This window comes from Diplotaxodon limnothrissa, linkage group LG16, assembly GCF_057381915.1.
Source record: "Diplotaxodon limnothrissa isolate DT_005_m linkage group LG16, D_limnothrissa_male_GT1.1, whole genome shotgun sequence".
In the NCBI taxonomy this organism is placed as follows: domain Eukaryota; kingdom Metazoa; phylum Chordata; class Actinopteri; order Cichliformes; family Cichlidae; genus Diplotaxodon; species Diplotaxodon limnothrissa.
Genome location: NC_140611.1, coordinates 16,894,422 through 16,916,298, shown reverse-complemented (window position 1 = coordinate 16,916,298; position 21,877 = coordinate 16,894,422). Strand labels below are relative to the sequence as shown.

Genomic DNA, 21,877 nt, shown 5'->3' with positions numbered 1-21,877 from the left:
TATAGAGCTGGCCTTATGCTTACTTTATGCACCAAGGACCACACATTCAAGTTCACTAGAGCAGACCTACGTGCCTTTTGAAACATTTGGACCGCGTTATTATGAAAGTTTAGTGTTCATACATTTGTAACTGCAATTGCAACTCAGCCATCAGTGTAAAATTTGCCATTCTAAGTTTCCTGAATGCAGCGAGACACAGAGAGAGGGAAAATGTGTGTACCCTTTGTTTTCACACATGATAACACAACCGAGATTATTATTCAGGGGTTAAATCCAGTGAAAGGCTGATTCAGAGCTCTTGTTTCTGACTGTCCTACTAATAAAGAAAGAAGGAAAAAAACTAGAATAATTTGTATTAAGTATTTAAAAATGCCTTTTTTTTAAAGGCATTTTGATTAATTTTCCTTAAATTGCATTGAACTATTTAAAAAGAGGGTACTGTGAAAAAAAGTCTGTCTGATAGATGTAGGGATAAATTGTAAGGAGTGAAGAGATGTTACTAAGAGATGGGAAGCCCAAGGGACAAACAGGAGGACAATGCTGTCTCTTGGGAGAATTTTATGCTGCTGAAGTGAATTTGAATACATAAAGGAGAACTCGGGTAAGAAGAAAAGGGGGGTACAACATAGCCTGTGTTCTCCCGGTCCCTTGTGTGGGAAAAGAGGCAGATTAGCCTATGTGTTTCTTTTTTCCATTCTCTGCCTGGTCTCAACTACTAATTTAGCATTTTTTAGGTCTCCAATTGTGCCATGAGTACTTTAGCTCAAGAGCTGCATATTTAACCCCCACGGACCGTTTTTTTTTTCTCAGATGTGTTGTTCCTTAGTGATAGTTCATTTCTTTCTAATCAGAGTATGCGCTTCTGCTAAGCAACTCTGCAAAAGGAATTATTGCACTAAAAGAGCTTCTACTAAATAAGTTACATATTTCTGCTAAGTTAGAGTTAGAGGGTTGCACTTTTGTCATATAATGACGCCTTATTATACCGTTTACACCCTGGTGATACATGCTAAATTGGAATATTTCCAGTCATTACTGCAGTAAACCCCCCCAAAAAACACCAGATTATACAATACACCAAGAATCAAAAAAGGAATGCCATGTATTCATATCAACACATTTCCCTGCTCAGGCAGGCAACGCCCCGCACATTCTCCCGTCTTAGTTTTCCTGTTTGGTCTGCCCTCTTTACTTTGCCCCTTATCTGAGCATCATTCATTCCTCCTCTGTGATCCTGCACTTGGCTGAGGTCTGTGTGGCTTGGCACCCACCCGTTCTTCCTCTACGCTACCAAAGACACTGATCGGCACCGTTCTTTGTTTTGGGCTAAAAGAAGAGGGATTGGAATTCGGGAGGCCATTAATTGTTAATATGCAGTAAACTCACCTGTTTGCGTTACACCTTTACTCTTACTTGCCTTGGTCCTGGCTCATCCACAGGGATCCAGTGGCCAATAAGCAACAATAATCTAACTTCTTAGTTGTGCCATAAATGCAAATTTCTAGAAACTACTATTGCTCTTAGTTGTTGGTATTTGTAATAAAACAAATATAATTCTGTACTCTATTAGAAACAAAGATTGTGCTTTTGTAGAACACAATCAGGTGAGTGCAATGTTTAATGTGATCATTTTGGGGCTAATGTTACAGTAGTACAAGTAAGCATGAACTGGAATTCACTTGATTTCTTCTATTCCTGTAGAGGTCACTGTTGTGTGGTGTCTTTGTGTCAGACTGGGATACTACCAGCAGTAGTAGCACCTTCCTTCATGAAGCCTCCACTAAGTACTGTGACATTGAAAGAGATCAAGAGAGCATAAGTAAGAGAAGGATTACAAAGTCAATTCTGTTTTCCAAGCCATAATGTCTACTACAAACAACATGATTTTAAAAGGGAAAAACTTATTCAATGCTTAATCTGTGCAGCGTTGAACAGTAATTATTTTTGGTGCCAGTATTAATCACGCTGTACCCGCAGTAAGTTAATTTGGACCAAATAAAGAATCTTATGTACATATGTCTGAAGGCATCTTAGAGTTGTAGGATTATTTCCTCTATGGAAGAAACACATTATGCTAATCACAAAATCCCAATATTTGTGTATCTGGGAGATGATTGTACCAAGCAATTATGTGCAGGATTTATTAGAGAGAACACAAATTAGATACTATGAATGAGTTCATCCCGAGCATTTGTATGTGCCATTTAACTCCCAAATCCATGTTTATTAAACTCCAATTGCACATATGAATCAACTCTTTGGCATTAATCATGAAGTACAAGGGCCCAGATGGTACAGTCTTAGCCAAGCTTGAATTAATACGAAAGGTTGAATCGCTGCTGCATCAAGCTTCTCTCAAGGACCTTTGAAGAATGACATGAATAATCATTGTTGTTGGATGCATAGTTTAAGTCGGCAGAACACGGTGACCTAATGCAAACTGAGAGATATTAAAGAACGTGGCGGTGCCATGCCAAGAGTTTCTGATGTATTGCATTTTGGATACTAAAAAGAGAAACGACTTCTCGTATTTACTCACAAAATACATTCTAATTATTATATCGCACACTGTAGAATCACTGACCCACTGTGAAGCAAACACGTGGACAAAGAAGCACACTTACTGCTACAAATTGCCGATTATTTCCATGACTGATGGCTGTTGATGCTGCTGGACTGGCAAGCAGCTTCTATTTGGCTTGGCCTGCTCAGTGTAAGATGTATTGGTGTTCATGTTAATGACACAATGATTCAGTGTGAATACCGCCCTTAACTTATTGGGCATTAGCCAAACATGATTCCATTAAAAATGGTTTCTTCTCTATTACTACAAATGTTCAGCTGTGTAGTTTTAGCTTTATGAAGCTGTGGGAAATTAGGTAATTTTACACAAACCTAACCAAACCTCATCTTGCATTACACACAAAATAAGTGTAAGTTATATAATGTTTCCTCTCAAACTGCCTGCAGTTGTCTGTTACTTAAAAGACAATTGTATAATTTAACGTTTCTGTCCTATTGTTCATACTTTAAACATTGCACTGATAAGCTGGTTAGTATTTAATATACACTGCTTCATACTAGGACGTTATGCTGTAAGTTTGGAAAAATTACATATTAAATATAATATGTTTAATAAATCTTGGCCTGTATAAGAAGACTCTTCTGCACATTGAGGAGCACACTTTAAAGTTTGACAGTTTCTTAATGTAAGATACAACTTAAAGTGCTGTAATTTAATAAATAATGAGTGTTTGCTTTGATGCAACTGCACACAACAGCTTCAACATGACATTAGTAATAGTTTTAATCTCAGTTAATGCACAGCATTCATACATTTATAGTCCGTCTCTTATATAAGTTTCTGCTCAACTGCTCATTACAGCAAATATCTGTTCTTATAAACATGGTTAATAGGATTTGCTGAAGTTCAGTCAATGTATCTGAATGGGGAAGAAAGGTAATGTAAGTGACTCTGAGTGTGGCGCGGTTGTTGGTGTGCAAGAGCAGGTTGAATATTTCCAAAAACTGATGATCGCCTGGAATTTTCGTGTATGATCATCTCAGTGCGTGGTCCGAAAGAGAAGAAGGAAAAACACGCAGTCAGTGCTGGTTCTTTGGATAGAAACTCTTTGATGACAGCAGAGGTCAAAGAAGAATGGGTAGACGGCTTAGAGCTGATAGAAAGGCAACAATAAAAAGGTATGCAGAGAGGCTTCTCTGAATGCACAACACGTCAAAGCTTGAAGCAGATGGGCCACAGCAGCACAAGACCACACTGTGTGCCACTAATGTCAGCTAAGAAAAGGTAAATGAGGCTATGGTGGGCATGGTTTCAGCAAAATTGAATTAGACCGGACTGTAAAAGTGTTGCTGGTCTGATGAGCTGCACTTTCTCTGTGGAGCCATTCCACCTTGTACCATCAATTCAGGTTGGTGGTGATGTAATAGTTTGTTTGTTTTTTGGCACACTTTGAGCCTGTTAGTACCAACCGAGCATCAATTATTTGCCACAGCCTGTCTGAGAACTGTTCCTGACCATGTCGAGCCCTTTGTGACCACAATGTGCCCATCGTCTGATGGTTATTTTCAGCAGCTGAGTCACGAGGGTCATTCATGTCATACTGTGTTCTTCAACATGACAATGAGTTCACTGTACTTAAATGGCCTCATTAGATCTCAATCTAGCAGAGCACCTTTGGGATTTGGTGGAACAGGAGAATCACATCACGAAGGTGCCGCCCACAAATCTGCAGCAGGAATGTTTCTGGGACTGTTTTTGAATCTATGCCACAAAGAATTAAGGAAGTTCTGGAGGTAGAAGTGGGATCCAAACCTGCAATAGTAAGCTATAAGGATTAGCCAATGAGGGTAAGCTTCTCCATGTATATCAAGTAAAGAAGAAGTAGCAGGAAAGTGGGGAGAATCAGTACAAAACAGAGCAACAAAGGGTCACGTGAAACAGGTGTTTAAATGCTTAAATGGCATATCTGTATAATGATAATATATGTAATGTCATTCTCTTTTTTTTCCACTATATGAACATTCCTCCTCCGGTTTGCTTTGGTGTCTCCCTTAATGTATTCCCGCTTAGCTGATTCCCTGATTCCTGATTCCAAAGGACATTGCATCTCATTTCTTGTCACTTGTCTCCTAAATTCCTAAAGGTACAATTAGCATTTTGTTTGACGAAATGTTGAAAGGTTCATAGATTGATATTTGCAAAAATGTAGCGGGGTGTTTTTTTCCAAATGCAAATTATGACATTTATTAACGTTTATTACGGATGCTCTGTTTATGGATTGTAAAACTCTGCATAGATTTAATGGGAATAAAGTAAAATTACAACGTTTAAATACAATCAGTGTGGCAAACCAGCAAGTGTGTAATTTAGTGTTGTGTGGCAATGAAATGTTTTACGGGCCTTGATTTATGTCCTGTGCATGGCATTTCTAATGAGAGAGACTAACATTGCAGTACGCCTGTGTTCCAGGAAACTACATTTACAGCAGATCTTTTTTCTCAAGAGTGTTTTTCCCCTGTGAAATAATGTCAGCACTTTCCCACCTTCAAAGTCCTTTTGTTTCCAGATCTATTAACAATTCTAATTGTACAGGAACACTTGTTAAGTAAGGCTGGTAAATAAAGCAGGAAACGCATTATTTCCTTTTAGTGCAGATTAAAGGTACAGCTATGCTGGGTTGAAGCACATTAATGAGGTTTTAAATAAAAATGCTGGCAGGGAATTTACACCGCTGACTGGTTTAACTGCAGTAAGCAGTTGATTTTCCTTGATGTTAAAGGGGAACATTATTTTACCCACTAATGAAAAATACATCTTTCCACTTTCCTATCTGTTAATTAACATGTTTGCGTTAAGGGAATTTCAAAAAGGGATACAATTGCTTTCGATCTGATTAAAGTAAGTGATACATAATAGAGAGGTTGTTTTCCTTGGGTCCTTCTGTTAATTGAATAGCTTTGTATGACTTGGAATGTTTTTCCTAGTCACAACAATTTGCTGGGACCTAGCTGCTCGGGATGCCCCTATCTTAATTACGGATCGCTTTCCAAATGTGGTTCAATTTCCTCAGCAGGACAGTTTCTGTTAACTGCTATTTTTAAGGCCAATAACAACGTCAAAGCTAGGGATGATTAAAGCAATTAAAGTTTCCCTTTGTTTTCCAAGCGCAGCGAGATAGGCCTGCCTGTTTGTACAACATTTATTAAACATTTACTAAATGGAATTGAATCTGTCATCGATGAAGTTTTCCGGGACAATTACCTTTTAGCATGGCAAACACTGTTTCACTCAGCTAACGTCTCTCAGCTTATGGCTGTGATTAGCCATTTGATTTCATCAAGCCAAACTAAAAATCCTCCAGCAGGAAGAGAGCGAGAGAGCGCGGGGTTTAAATATAATTTTACCATCGGAATTTCTCAATTAGCATACCACATTTTCTCCATTAGATAAACTGCCTTTAGAGAGCTGGCTGGTTTAATCTGTTTAATGTCCGTGTAAACTATAATCTCCTGATTCTAAAACGAAATCCCTTAAGGACATAATTCGCATACACTCTTCATAAGGCAGTTTTTGAAAGACATGATCGAGTGCGGCTTTTAAAGGGGGATTGAACGGCATGGGTTGTTATGCCTATCATGCTTTTCTTTTTCTCAGGCACACAGATTGTTCAAGTTGTAGTTTCATTTGCACGAATTTGGCTAATCGTTAGTTATTGTGCTTATACAAGCTTGTCCTTGCTCGATTCTCACTTACACACTGTATAGCTTCATGTGAGATTGTTCCAAGAGCGTAACGGTTTAGGTTATTCCTCAGCCGTCAGCTGAGTAACTCTTCTAGTATTGTGTAGTCTGGAGTCAGATGTTGCATTAAGTCACTTCTTGGCATTTCCTGCTCTGTGAAAGACAATTTGGAAGGGATACCTCAGTATGACTGCGGTGCAAACTGTAACCTCAGATTGAATTAAAGTGCAGGCATGTACACCACTGCCAACCACAGTGACGTAGAGCATGTAGATATAGAAATCAGAATTTGTTGTTATCCCGCTGAATGATGAGCAGAGAGAAATCTGAGTGTTTACATGCATATCATTGCTTTCCATCATACACTGCAGGCTGTATGAATTAGGGCCCGCAAACACAGCCTCATTCTCCTTGCATCACGCCAAGAGTCACTCCATTGATTACCCTTCTCCGCTCCCAGGAAATGGCTCATGCATCTCGTGTACATTATAACAAATGTTCTCTTTGCATTACAATTGAATTGTGATTGTTATGTTCAATCAATGGGGAAAGGTCACGGGATCGCTCCTGCCAGCGCTTTAATGGAGAAGTCGATGAGGATTCATTTTAATCACTGCGACTGTGGCAGAATGAGCACAACACTGAGAGACTGTCAATGGGCCGGTAATTACCGCTGTTTATACAGGTTTCTGCTTTAGCAATTTAGATATCCACAAATCTCTGTTTCTTGCACCCCAGTTATATTGGAAGCTGCGTGGCATCAAATGAAGCACTAGAGGATGTGGGCCGTGACTACTCTAATTGTGGTACTATTGGTGGGGCTGGTGCTTTGAAAATGAATTGAGCTCCATTTGCTCCTTTGAGCAGTTACATTACCAGAAAGCTGTTATTGCGCGAAGGAGCATTTCTATTAGCTCGGCTGAGTCCAAACAATTGGGTGAAGAGGTCGAAGACTGCGCATCTACAATGCCCAAACTCTCAGCGCACGTCTGTCAAGGTTAAGTGTACACACAGCTTCTTGCACCGAATTACTTTGTTTCATATTGGCAGTGTTGTTGAAGAAAATTGCTGCAGGATAAAGAGACGAATTCAGTTCACCAAATCCTGGCCGATTGTGACGTTTTATCTTTCTTTTATGACTTTCAGAACTTTTCAGTTTATTTCTTTTATATTTCACCACTTTGGTTAACAATACTGACTTTACCTTCGCTTTATAATTCAATTCAATTCAATTCAATTTTATTTATATAGCGCCAAATCACAACAAAAGTCGCCTCAAGGCACTTCATAGATACAGAGAAAAACCCAACAATCATATGACCCCCTATGAGCAAGCACTTTGGCGACAGTGGGAAGGAAAAACTCCCTTTTAACAGGAAGAAACCTCCGGCAGAACCAGGCTCAGGGAGGGGCGGGGCCATCTGCTGCGACCGGTTGGGGTGAGAGAAGGAAGACGGGATAAAAGACAAGCTGTGGAAGAGAGACAGAGGTTAATAACAGATATGATTCAATGCAGAGAGGTCTGTTAACACATAGTGAGTGAGAAAGGTGACTGGAAAGGAAAAACTCAATGCATCATGGCTTTATACATAAAAGAGAGGTCAAAATAAAATTCTTTAAGGAAATCGTGAAAAAAAGTTTAAAGAGTTTCTATGTCTGATATCTGAACGAGAGCAAAAAAGTTTCAATTTGCTCTCATATAAAACAAACAAAAAGTAACAAATGCACAGATGAGAGGAGCTGAGAAAGAGTTGTGCGTGAAGAATGTAGTAAGTAATACCTCATTTGCACTCCACTGACTGGTTAATGAATGAGCCATTGTAGGTCAAAGGATCATATTTTGCTCTGTAAATGAAAAGTAAGGGCTTCTGAACAAACACTCTCTGATAACTCAACAACTCGACAGCAGGTGTGAAAGTCCACTCTTTCTACATGGAAAGACACTGATGCAGACTGTGCCGAAAATTATCACTCATCCTCCACCATCAGAAAGTGCTCTCTGACATCCCCCCGTTCACCCCAAGTGGCATGTTTGTGTTGGCCGATGTCTATGGATAGATGGGGTCAAGGCAGTATAACCTTGGAGAAAACAAATATTCATGATCAATAAGAGCTTTATTCCAAGCATCTAAATGATTCTTATGTCTGAAGCTGCTTTTCCTCTTCTTATTTGCCCATGCGGAAAAGCACTTTGAAGATTTATGCAGACTGGGTAAAAGGACAGTTTAAAAGACTACACAGTATCACTGCTTTCAAATGTCATGTAATCATAGGTTAGGGGAGAGTGCTGGGCACAGAGAGCTAAGTGATGTTACAGATAATGAATTGCCTCTGAAATATAATACATCGTAAGTATGATTCTTTGTTCCCAGCTCTGTACACCAACTCTGTACAATTAAAGTTATTTATCTTTCTCGTTTTTTTTAAGTTCATCAATTATATTGTGATACACTTAATGTCCATAAGAGGATGATGTATGATTGGTCTAATTATTTCTTATTCACCATGCTTTCTAAAGCATATCAATTTTGTTAATACCATGTAATTAAAACACGTCAGCGCGCTACAAGTTGCTGGCTGTATTAATGACTATGAAAATTATTTTAATTAAATAGCCAATTATAGAAAAATCCTAACCATGAGAATTGACATTTAAATGAATTCAATTTAAATTGCTTTTCAACATTGTTTTATCAAAGCTTTATGGGGTGAATAAATTATTACATCAAACAATATACTGTGTCATTGATCATACACAAGTCCTGTCCCATATCCATACATTTTCAAACACTTTCCTGATGCCATTCATCATACGGGGGGGTGATTACATTTTGACATAGTCATTTGTTTACCGCAATCTCATCCACATGTACTCTACTTCTGTGTACTTTTAGGAAAACTGTGTTAACTGTTTATGTTACTTAGTTAACCAAATATTAGGCCACAGAGAACTCCTTTCATGGGGCTAATTTGAAAGTGTTTCTCCAAGCTGCCAATACTTAGGTCACCAACGCCTAAGGAAAAAGTCGAGACACTTCTTTTTTTTTTTTTCGAGACACAAGTAAACTTTCTAAAAACCATTTCTCAGAAGCTGAGAAATGGTTTCCTTTGAGATTGTGTTAAAATACATGATTTCACATCAGGTAAGGATTTCACTTTTCACCACTTCACGGATATGTTTTTGTGCTATGTGGCTGTTTTCGTAACTGGATACAGACACATCCAGTCTGTTTAAAGGGCCTTTGTATCTAAAACATCATACACATCCGGTGGTGCCTTTTAATACCTATTAGACCACTCAAGCTCATATAGTTTCCCTATTTTTTTCTGCATACTCTTAATGAAAGTCATTTTTCAGACATTACAAGCGCCATGATTTGCAGTTAACCCATGCAAACAAGAGAAATAGTGGGCAAACTGTTGTGACATTCATTGTATATAATGAAATCTTAATATGGTGCATATTTAAGTGAAAGGTTAGCAACATAAAGGGCAAATGGATTGCCTGGCAATGAATTTTAAGCAGCTATTGATTTTACACTACAAGCTACCTCTTCCCTGAATGATAATTTTGAAATGGCACACTGCTTATCTTAAAGCTGATCTAACAGGACACAAGAAATACACAAAATATTAAGGCAAATGCAGACAGATAAGCAACAATCTTTAAGATGTGCAATACATAATAAGTGCTGATGTGCTCACCAGAATGAAACTAACTGAAATCCAACTAATGGGAAATACATTTGTCTCAAAAAGTTTGCGCAAACAAAATAATAAAGCCGTGACATATATGTATAGTATACTTTATATAATTTATCTTACAACCAGTTTGATATTTAGAAATCTCGGGTAGTTGGGAAATGGATTACAAAGAATTTTATAGTGATGTACGCAGTATCCAAATGTCCCAGGAAATCAATAATGGCCTGCCATCTTTTAAATAAAATAACGTCTGATTTAAAATAATCCGTACATGATTTAGTGCCCTGCATAAACTGATTGATTTGTTAGGAAAGGCAGGAAGTCAGGTTTTCCACCTCATGATGTACCTTAGTGGTTGGAAATAAATGTGCAGTTAAGTGTATATGAGCTGCAGCAAGACACTTGCACATGGACTTGACCCTGCACATTTCTGCAGTGCTGTTATTTTCCTCCTCTCTCTTATCTTTCTTTCCTGCACTTCCTGGAGTTTATGGCTTTGTGTTCTTACCGGGTTAACTTCAATAGTTCAGTTCTAAAATATTATAATATTGTTTAATATTTTAAATCTTTCATTTCTGAGGTTTTACCTTTAAGTGCATGAACTTTTTAACCCCTAACCTACATGACATTTTTTTTAATATTCACCTGACTCCTGTGAAAAGTATCATGGGGTTTGAGATGGACAGTACATAAAACTGAGTGGATGCACTTAAAGTGAAAGATGATATAAAGCTGTTGGAAATCAATCTTTACTGTCTGACTTCAATTTGCAAAATTACCAGAAAATATGCTACCTTTATGTAATCTATACATTAACTTTTTAACCCCTAACTCACATGACAGGGTTTATATATATATATATATATATATATATATATATATATATATATATGAATGAAAGCTTTATATGCAATTAACTGCACATATTTCTTACAAAAAAATATTTCACAAGACAAAAAGTTACAGCCACTTTGGATGTGCACATAAAAAGACCAAACATCCTTCCTCACAGATGGAGTCGGCTGAACAGTGATTCATATTGGCGTGCATTCTTGGTAAATATGACAAAAATTACCAAAAATAACGTGCGAATTAAAAGGGTTTTTTTAAGCATTTGAGGGTGTTTTTTTAATAAAAAAAATTTGTTTTAGTATTTGCACGAAAATGAAAGCAAAAGTTAAAAAAAAACATTACCCCAATCTTGATCGCCATAGGTGAAGTGAGCTTTGCATTAATGTTGGCAAAAAGGGATTTAAAAACTATTTGTTTTAAACATACGCTTTTCTTTACAACTTATGATCCAGCATAAACGTATTTACTTTGGGCAATGAAATCATTTAACAGACGTGAAACGTGCGAGCAGTGGCCGGAGCCCAGTTATCTGCTCTTCAAAGGCTCCCACTGTCCCCTAGCTCCTCCCTCTCTGTACCGTGTGACAACAACAACTCATCCACAGAGCGGAGCTGCACTTTTCAGCTCATTTTCCTCCTGTCATTCCTCCTCCTATCTTTGATCATTGTCCCGCCGCTCGCCCCCCTCCCCAAAAGAAAAAACCCTCACTCAGCACGCCTTTTTTTCGGTAGCTCTTTTTACTTTCCAACTTATCTGAGGAGCTAAACTCTCGTGGATTCTTTCATTTAGGGGTATCTCGGCAGGCTGGGTTTTCTACTTTGAACTTCGGCTACTCTCTTCCCCTCTTGTAGGTGACCATGGCCGTACCGGCTGCTCTGATCCCACCAAACCCTCTGGTCCCACCGCCTCCAATCTCGACTCCTTCCGCGACGACGTCCCCGCCGTCGACAACTTCATCACCATCTCCATCCCTGGCCCCCCCATCGGGACCCGGACAGAACCTGTTCAGATCAGAGCTCCTCGCAACCAGCAGCCCGGGCATCCCGACCCCAACCGCGGCTCTCCCCCCGAGCAAACCCGTGTACTCGACCCCGTCGCCTGTTGAAAACATACCGCAAAACAACGAGTGCAAGATGGTCGAGTTGCGCTGTGCCAAAGTCGCCTCTTTCACCGTGGACGGCTGCGAGCTCATCTGCCTTCCTCAGGCTTTCGACCTGTTCCTGAAGCACCTGGTCGGCGGACTGCATACGGTCTACACCAAGCTGAAGCGGCTCGAGATCACGCCGGTGGTGTGCAATGTGGAGCAGGTCCGCATCCTCAGAGGGCTCGGCGCCATCCAGCCCGGCGTGAACCGCTGTAAACTCATCTCCAGAAAAGACTTCGAGACCCTGTACAACGACTGCACCAATGCGAGGTTAGTGGCGAGCTCTGTTGTGGATTTTCCTTTTTCTTTTTGGGGGGTTTAAATGTCCGCACACACGGCCGTGCGTAAAGGCGCAGGAGCTAGAAAGGGGGAGACATTTTGCCTTTGCAAAACAAGCGGTCAGAGTCGTACGATTGTCTTAGCCGAATTTAATAATTGATTCCTACACGGAGTGTGTGAAAATGCGCGCGTGTGTGTGTCAAACTCCATCCCAAACACCGAGGCTGGTGTGTTTGGGCAGGAAGAGACCGGCGCACTTCACCAGTGGTAAAGAGAGAGGGGAAAAGTTAAGTGAAAGTTTTTTAACACGTGCAAGGCAAAGCTGTGCCGTGATGGATAGCCTGTCTCCCTCTGAACAAATGAATCGATAATGTAGGCTACACCCTGGTTGAGTTTCACAGTGCTGTTGAATAAACTTTCGCTATACAGCTGCCACCACAAAGATACAACTACAAATAAGAGCCTTTTCTTTTTTTTTAAAACTCCAATTTCTGTTTAATTTTAGACAGCTTTTAGCTCAATTTTATTTTTTTAATGACTGAAATAAAACTAGGCTATGCCTCATTATTTGTCCTTGCCACAGGGGGTAGCATGATTTCAATTAGAACTTGAGTTTTCAGACAGTAAACAAGAAGGAACCAGAGTATTAAAAAAAAATAAAAGGGCCAGCTTTTTTCTTGTATGATTTTTTTTCATCCCCCTTTAGTATTGATGACATTTCTCAGGGAGGTTACAGTGCACTAATGGAGGAGCTTTCTTTTCTTTTTGCACACTGTAAGTGCTAAGGATAATTCATGAGAGCACTCAGTTATCTGTCTTAATTAAACATACTTGATTTCACTAAATCAAATGAGGCGAGTGTTTAAATAAATACATTAAACCATTTTGACCCATTCAGTTATTTTTGGAGTTTTTTAAAAAAATATCTTAAAATCAGTGTGATTTAAAGCGAAGATCAATATTTGATTAAAAGCCTTTAAAAAAATATTATTGTCCTGTTGCTCCTAGCTTTGATGTATCGCTCAGTCTCACAGGATGGTTCAGCCTGGTCAAATTTACCATCTTACCTGTCAGTATGATTGATTCCATATTGATCTCCTGGCTCTAGAAATGAGCTGGAAATGCAAATATGATGGAAAGGCTCACATCAGTTGGGGAGGGGAGGAGGGGTAGCAATAAACACTTTTGAGTCTCAGTTTTTAAAGCATGCATCCTCTTTTTTTCCCCTATTTTTTGTCCCCTCCAGAAAAAACCCCAACCGTGTGAGGTCGAACTTAATTCAGAGTTTCGGATGCAGCGTGCAAATATTCACACAGACGCGTACACACAAGTTGCTGCGCAAGCATGTTTCTTCTTCTTCTTCTTCTTCTTTATTGCCAGTTTGTGTCATTAAGAAATCCACGAGTGTTAACATTTAGTATATTTGAAGCCTCAAAGTGTTGCTGTAACTAAAAAGGTACATGTGGGCAAAAAAACAGCAGAAAAACAAACAAACGAAAGAAAAAAAAAAAATCAAATAGCACGCACCGCACAGGGAGGAAGTCTGAGAGTGATGTTATTACAGTGACGAGGCTGCTTGTCGTGCACTTCAGATGTTTAAATTTATGTTACAGCATTGTGTTGCAGTCTATGCTATCAGTAAACACCCCCCTTTTATTCTCCCGTATAAATATGCTGCAGTCTTATGTTTCCATCCCACTTGCAGTCGTCTCAAAAATCTCACCTGTGCACTTTGGCGCTTAAGCTTCATTTACATAAAGCGTCAAGAGAGCAGAGCCCCCCCCCCAAAACACACACACACACACACACACTCCAGACACGCACACACACTCCGCAGAGAGAAGCATACAGTGCGGTGATCCTCCTCTCAAGCCTGGCGTGGGGCTTCAGGTGACAAAGTACGTGGTTGAACTCTCCGGGTTGTCAATGGGGGGATGGCCAGCGATGGGGTTAAAGGATAATGCAGTGCCTCGCGTCGCTTTAATGACGCTAAAGTGCTGGGCTATTACAGGCACATGGACAGGACTGTAATTGTCTCTGAAAGCAGCCAGGTTCTCCCTGTGCTGGGCTGAAATCAATCACTCAGACCCGGCCTGCCTGCCTGCCTGCCCCATTTGGAGAATTACATCATGGAAGAGCGAGGCATCCGCTGGATAAAAGGCTTCTGTTACTTAGAAAGAGTTTGATTTTATTTGCGGGGATGTGTGCTTTGCTCTCCTTGTCGTTGAATAGCTAGTGACAAAATGATCGGCCCGAGTCACGGGGACGCGGGTTGCCCCGTAGGTGAGAACAGGTCCCCTCTCCGAAGTATTTGCTCTCGTTTTATTTCTTTATTTGCTGTTTGTGCTCTCTCCAGATAAAAAGACGAGTTCACCGGTTAACCCGCTCAGGTTACACAACAACAGCCCGCTGCCCGAGATAGTTTAGCTTTTCATCTCTCCCCATTACCACGATGTCACTACTCTTTTTATACAGTGGCAGAGTGATAACAATGAAGTGAATAATACTCCTATACAATGGGCCCTACTTTTTCACATGCTGTTTTTCCCCCCTCCCACAGTCTATTGTGCTAAAACAACACTCGTCTCATTTTGTACACAGTGTGAATGTGAATAGCATCACAGAGCACCACTGCATCCCGCTGTTTTAGTTTTGATGTGGACACAAACAAGCTCCAACCAAATTGTTCCCCACCATGCTTACTTTAGCACAACTCAAAAAAAAATAAAAATAAAAGCAGAGCTGTTCACAAAGGCCGTGTTGGATTTCCCCCCCCCTTTTCCTGTGTTTTATAAAAAGATTTAAATAATTAGAATTCATTTTCATTTAAAGTTCTTAGTTTTACAGTGAGTGTTTAAACTGTGTCTGCTTACCCTGTAGTGATTATTGCTCATCTTTAAAGACACTCGGCATATAGCGATTCTCGGCCCCTTCATTTTCTTAAGGACTCTCGTGCCAGATTAGCCATGTTCGCTCTTGCGCTCTTGCTCCCATACTGATGCAGGTTCTGCCATCTCATTCCCCCCCACACACACACCCCCACCTCCTAACCCACCCCAACATTATGACTCTGGCCTCTCCAGGAGCCCTCTGTTTCAGCTACTTGTTTTCCTTTTCATTTTCCCCGCGGTGGGATGAAAAAGGTTCTTATTGCTGTGTGACACTTGAACTCTCTGAAAGGTTATTATAACACGGAGGGTGGGGCGGGAGCGGGACTTTGGGGGGGGGGGGGGGGGGGGGGGGGGTGTTGATATCGCATATCTCTCATTGGTGTGCTTTGTGGAGGCAAGGCTATCCGATGCTGGGGCGCAAGAAATACAGGAGTTAATTGACAATCATTGTCTACCTCTGAAGGTTAACCACACGCCCCAGACGATGTCCCACCGCTGGGAATGCGATGGCTTTTTCACTTACATGCTCCCCTTAAATAGATTTTTACCTGCCTTGTTTCAGTCGAGCAGATCCTCCTCCGAAGTGTCGCGAGTGACAGGTCACGGCGAAAGCCCCTTTTTCCTTTAACAAATGCGTCTAATTGATACTGATATGACAGCGAGTGCTACGAGAGCTATCACCTCTCTTGTTCCTATTTCAAGAGTGTTTATGCCTAAACACACATATTTGCAAATGACGGTAATTGTTTTGTTTAGCGCTCAGTGTGAGCTGCCACTGAGGGTGCCAGCTTGTCTCTCTCCCGCCTCTCTTCTGCTGAGCTCTCTTATAATATATTTGTTTTCTACAAGGCACGGATGTGTTTACAGGTACTCAGGGGAGATTTCTGGATTCCATTCAAATCATTCCCAGTCAGAGTGGGTGCCGAGATACCCGTCACCCAGCAACCACATCCAAGAGGGAGCCTGGGCGATAATAACTTCAAAAACAGAGTGACAGATGCCTGATTAGAGAGAGAGAGTGAGAGAAAGAGAGGGAGAGGAAGAGAAAGAGAGAGAGATAGAGAGATATAATGGTATACAAAGCTGTTTAAAATACAAATCTATTGAACTGCTTTCTTGAAAGCCAAATTGGCCCTCATATTGTGCTTTGCTACTTTATTGAAGTAAAAAAAAAAAAAGAAGAAGCATTTAAGGTTCTTTCTCGTTCTTTCTCTGCTTTTTTTTTTTGCATTTTAATCCTTCAGTGGGGCTCTGCTAAATTTGATTAGGTACAGTACATGTGCTCAAGTCAACTGTGCAGTTGGCAGATGGTGGCAAGGTGTTTTGTTTTTTTTCTTTTCCCGCAAAACAAATAGTCTCCTTGAAAATCAGAATTGCTTTATTGACTTGACATTCACTCAGTTGGAACAAGAGCAAATTAAAACATTTTTTTTTTTTTTTTTTGGGGAGAAGGGGGTCCACGGAGAAGCTCAGTTAACAAAAAAGTTACATTACATCAAGTCCTCACTGCTTTCTGGGATCGTATTTCTATAGCTTTAAATGAAGTGGGAGGCAAGATTGTCGAAACCACAGATTTCACTTGTTAGAGAGGCTTTGTTTGACACTGTCTAATGTCATTTGTGGATTTAGAGGCTATTTGCATGGCAAAGAGGCCTGTATTGTTAATTTGCCTTATTTGCATGCCTTTACTGGAACAGCAACAGCAGTTTGAATTACCAATTAATTCCTTTGCGAAACGAAGTGGCTTAAAATCTCAACGCCGACGTCCGTCAGGTCTTTCTGCATTGATCAGCGCGTGAAAATGATTTATTTGCTACGTTCCTCAACCATAGACATGCATTAGCTTAGATTCCCCCCCCCTAGACTTAAGCTGTTTAAAATCTCTCCATCTATCCACGAGTAATCTTGCACATTAAGCTCGGTTTGATTTTTTCCTGATGATTTCTTTCACCTGTGAGTGATTGTCTAACACGCCAGCAATAGATTTTGGGTCATGCTCATTTCCATTCTCCTCCGTCCTCGGTCACAGCTCCCCAGCTCGTCTTTACTTACGAGCTCTTTCGCATTACAGCGCATTTAGGGAGCACAGCGGAAGTCACAGACGCTCGTACCAGGATGTTAAATGCTACTGACAGAAGTTAGAGGGAGCAGATGAGATTTCCTGATTGGAGGAGGAATGCAGGGCCGTGCCTGGCTCTGTCTAATATGGTCACATAGAGAAATTGATTTTCCTCAGAAATTAATTAATTTTTCATATAGCCCAAAGCTGGAGTTTAAAAAAGAGTGCACACTTGCTGGTTTCCTATTTTCCCTCTTTTTTAAAGAATTATTGCCTAATCATATTAATACTTTTGCCCCAAGGATGAAAAGATAATTGTACAAATGCATTTGGAAATATGTATCACTGAGTATTTATGATTAAATTATGCAAATAACTCCGCTCTCATCCTTCGTGGGCCCAGATTGTCTAATTAGGATTGATATGGCGAATAGATGTTGGGGAATCTGAATACAAGCATGTCCAAAGAGCAGAAAATTGAAAATGACAAGGCTGGAATCCTTAAAAAGTCTGTTGGTTTTTTTTTCTTCTTCCCCCCTCCTCTCTGTCTAATTCAGCGTAGCTGTATCAGGAGTTAATTTTCCCCGGCTTCATTTCTCGTCTGAGCTGACAGGAAAAGGAATCCATCAGGGAAGCAATCTCAGATGGGATTCCACAAATTTCCTCTCCTTGTTTTTTTCTCCCCCTCTTCATTTTCGTGGAGGCTATCGGGGATGAATCTTCTCCTGAGTAAACATGCAGATGTTATTCCTCCAGTGTCAATGTTTTTGGAGCTCTTTTGCTCAATGCAGTACTCCTCCTTAATAATTGGAGGATATTAAGAGAAGAAAGTCCTCCAACAAAAAGCCCTTTGTACTTTTTTTTTTTTTTTGGAATTTCAAGTAATGCTCATCATATTATACAGCAGTTTTTTTCATTACAGTGGGAGTAAGGGCTAAGAATCTGCACAAGCCGTCTTTTGTCCGGCATAGAGCAATTTAAATTAAATTTTCTTTTTTTCGTCTCTTTTGTTTTTTCACGTTTGATCTAGAATTGTGAGGAGCTGGTCAACTAATCATAAATGAATTTCATAACAAAGTTAAATTTCTCAAATTCATGTCTAAATATGTTCAACATCTCTTTAAAAAAATAGGCACACAAAAGAATTGTGCCTCTAAAAAAAAAATCCTAGCAGGAATGCTTAACCGCAGACAGACAGCCACTCTGCAATGACTCTGCTATGAGCCAACAGTTACATGTAATTTAACAACAGCCGTGTTCCTTGCTGGGCTCAGCGGTACATCACAGAGAAGAAACCGGGGAGGAAATGACATCGCTTTCCACTCTTTTTCTTCTTCTGTTGTTAGCTTCAGATGAACAGCAAAGCACAGGAACGGCTCCAGTGCCTCCAACAGTATCTATTAAAGGGCTGATTGTTATCTAATCTTTACCTGGCGCTAGCTGGAAAAGCCCTGAAGCTAATGACACTTGAGACTAGCAGCACATTCTACGGTGGTTCAAAGCATCTGCTCAGTCAATACCTTGCGATTAAAAAAAAAACAAAAAAAAAAAAACATCCCCACAGCTATTTGTGTGAATTTGAATTCACTTAGACACCAGAAACACTTTATGCAGTCAATTTGTTGCATTGAATTATAGCGAACAGTGTGCATAAAATAAGCTCCCTGTTGAGCCAGCAGGCTAGATGCTAAGCTTCTCTCATGGCTCTGGTTTTTGGAGTTTCAGAAACTCTTGGGGATCAGAGTCTGCAAAGAGGGAATGAAGAGTTGTGTTATTTTTACATTTTTAAAAACACTTTTGTCTCACTTGCTGCGATTATTTGCGAGACTACCTTAATATATATTAATAGGTCATATCTAGACGAGACATCTAACAACAGAGATTGATGTGAGGCGCTGCTCGACAGATTGCTCCAGATCTGTCTTTCAAAAGATGAGAGAGAAAGAAGAAAAAAATCACCATAAGCTCGCTAATAAATCTGCCCAATCAAAAAGTGGTTGTTTTTTTTCTATTTACTTAGGGTACCTCTATTCTCAGTTTCAGTTCTCGCCAGTTCAAAGTGAACCGTGCACAGCTCAGTGTGCTGTGAAACAATGAGGTCTGCAACTCTGGCTTTTATCCACAGAGAGAGCCACACCCAGAGCTGCTTCCTGACGCACACCTGTAGAGGTTATGAACGGGGGTATCAATATCTCCAGGTCAACACATTTTCATCTAACACTGACATCTCTCTCTGCCTCGCGCCCCCTCACTCTCTGCCTCTGTGTCTCTCCCCTGTAAGCCTAGTGAGAATATCGGTGGGAGTCTTTATTGGTTGCGGCGCTTGGGTTTCTCTCCTCGCAGACTCAAATGTCACCGTCTCCCTGATGTTTCTTTAAAATCGCCTGTGCCACCACTTGCTGTGGCGCCTGGCTATTATTACCCGCCTCTTAAAGAGTGACAGTCGGGTCCTAAGAGACGTGACACAAACCTCTGTGGATGGAGCTGTAGTGCTGCGTCAAGCCAATGCTCCCGGCCAATCAGATAGCAGGAAACAGAACCACTGTACACCTGGTAATGCTTGTGAGTTTAGTTTAATACTTCATAATAAAAGATTTTTAAAAAAAAGCAAGTTGTTCATCGTTATTGGAAACAAATACAGCTTGCACGTGATTGTGATAACTTCGACCGTCTGAAGCTGTCAAACTCTGCCCGTACGTGTGCTAATCCCTTGAAAGTGATGCGCTGCAACAGTCGCTTGTGTACGTTGCGAGTAATTCCACAGTAGTGCAGAAAATACAGTGAGACACGTTCTCTATGGAAACAAACATGGTTATGATAATAAAGCGGCCCTTGGCTGAAATGGTCTGTCCACATATATTAACCCTGTGTGTCTTTCACATTAGGAGCGTGTGAGCGTGTTCGCCTGCGCGCGAGTGCGTGCTGGGCGCTCCGTTAGAGAGTGTATGTGTATGCAAGACCATTCACATATGAATGGTCTTGTGTGAAAAGGAGGATGAATTGAGTCAAGCTGACATAGCATGCCAATAAGCTTTGTCTCATTTCCAATGCTGTATTCATTTGTGCCACAGAGAGATTTATTGCATGATTGACAATTATGAGAGGGTGACCTAGTTCTTTGTGACGGAACAAAAATGGTTTTCATCAGTTGCCTTTGCTGTCTTTTGCATTGTGTGTGTGTGTGTGTGTGTGTGTGTATGCGATGCTTCTTGGTAAAGAATAGGGATAGCCTCCGTGCACTCAGATACTTTCTCCACCCCCCACCCCCCCCCCAACTATTGAAACTCATGCATTTTTCTAGTAATGGCTTCATATATTTTGCATAGAATCACATCATCCACTATGTCTGTCCCACAGCAGAAAAAAAATGAATTTCCTACCCCATTAAGCAATGTGAGCTGTCCAAATGGATCACGTTAAAGTGACATTTTTACGAATGCTCTTCAATCTCTAACTTTTTTGGGGTGAAAATGAAAAAAGAAAAGGAAGTAAAATTGTTGTAGCTGTGCTTCAACCTCCCTGGGCTGTGTTGTTTTTTTGTTACTTGATCACCCAAATCACAAATATACTCGTGCTCTTTTTTTCTTTTTTACTGTTGCGACTGTCAGTAAAAGGCCTTTATTTGTGCCACACGTTTACCGATTCCTTCCCTCCTTTATGGTTGATTCTACCTGTCTATTAGTTGTGTGTTTGTCTGTGTGTGTAGCTGCGTGCGAGTGTGTGTGTGCCCAGTCAAGCTTAGATTACTACGACTGTGAGGAGGAAGTCTCTGCTCCTCCTGGGACTCCTGCTTGACTGGCCCCACAAATGATACAAGCCAGGGTTTAGTTGGGAGTTAATATCCTGCAAAATTGTCCTGCACAGCCTCGGCAGAATGTGGATGATTAAATGACACAAGCATATCAAAAACATTTTTCTCAGACTAGTGGCTGTTAAGTGTCGCGCCGGTGCGGCCCGTCTCCCAAGGTTACCATTAAAAAGAAAGGAATATTCAGAGGGAAGTGGATGTCATTGAGCTTGTGCGTGTGTGTTTGCGCGTGTGCACCGAGCGGTTGCGTGCATCCTTTAGATGTTTCGTGTAATGCCCTGTTTGAGTGGTAATAATATCTCAATAGGATTTCAGGGTCTCATTGAGAGGTTTGGTAGAAGGTTGAGAGGACATATGCTAATTGTGCCTGAGAAGACTGGTCGCTCTCAGAAACATATCCCACTAGAGTTTTCCTTGTACACTGCACGCCAGACTTCCCCTAGTGACAAAAAAAAAGAGGCTTGAGGCTCCAAAGCGATCCATTTTATCCTTTCTTTTTCAAAGGATGCAATGCTTTGTTTTAACCTCCGCAGGAAAGGAGATGAAAGGCAGCGTAATAAATCCGAAAGGTCTTTCTGTAGTTATCAAATGGCCTTTCACTCCTGACCTTTAAGATGCCACAGTAGGAACTGGAGACAATGCTAGAAATACAGATCGGATTTCAAAGATCAAACACCTCTTTGTATAGTTTTACTTGCGCGGAGAAGAAAGAACAACCTTTTGCAGCACATCATTTGAACTTGGGGAGGGGGGCGAAAAAAATAAAAACAAGAAAATATTTGGGGAAAAGAATGAACAGCCTTGTCAGCACCTGCACAGATCAAACACTTAAGAAGTTTAAGTAGCGCAGCGCTGAATTGAGTTTTGAGGCATTT

The 21,877-nt window shown here is 40.6% G+C and overlaps 1 protein-coding gene across 1 annotated transcript in view; it reads left to right on the top strand.

Moving 5' to 3' along the window:
- The first annotated feature begins 11,552 nt into the window (after positions 1-11,552).
- dachd (dachshund d) overlaps positions 11,553-21,877 on the top strand; it is a 90,076-nt gene continuing 79,751 nt past the window's right edge. Inside the window, exon 1 of the mRNA XM_085373971.1 lies at positions 11,553-12,235. Coding sequence (XP_085230097.1) covers positions 11,679-12,235 — 557 coding nt within the window. The 5' untranslated portion in view covers positions 11,553-11,678. The remainder of the gene's footprint in view (positions 12,236-21,877) is intronic.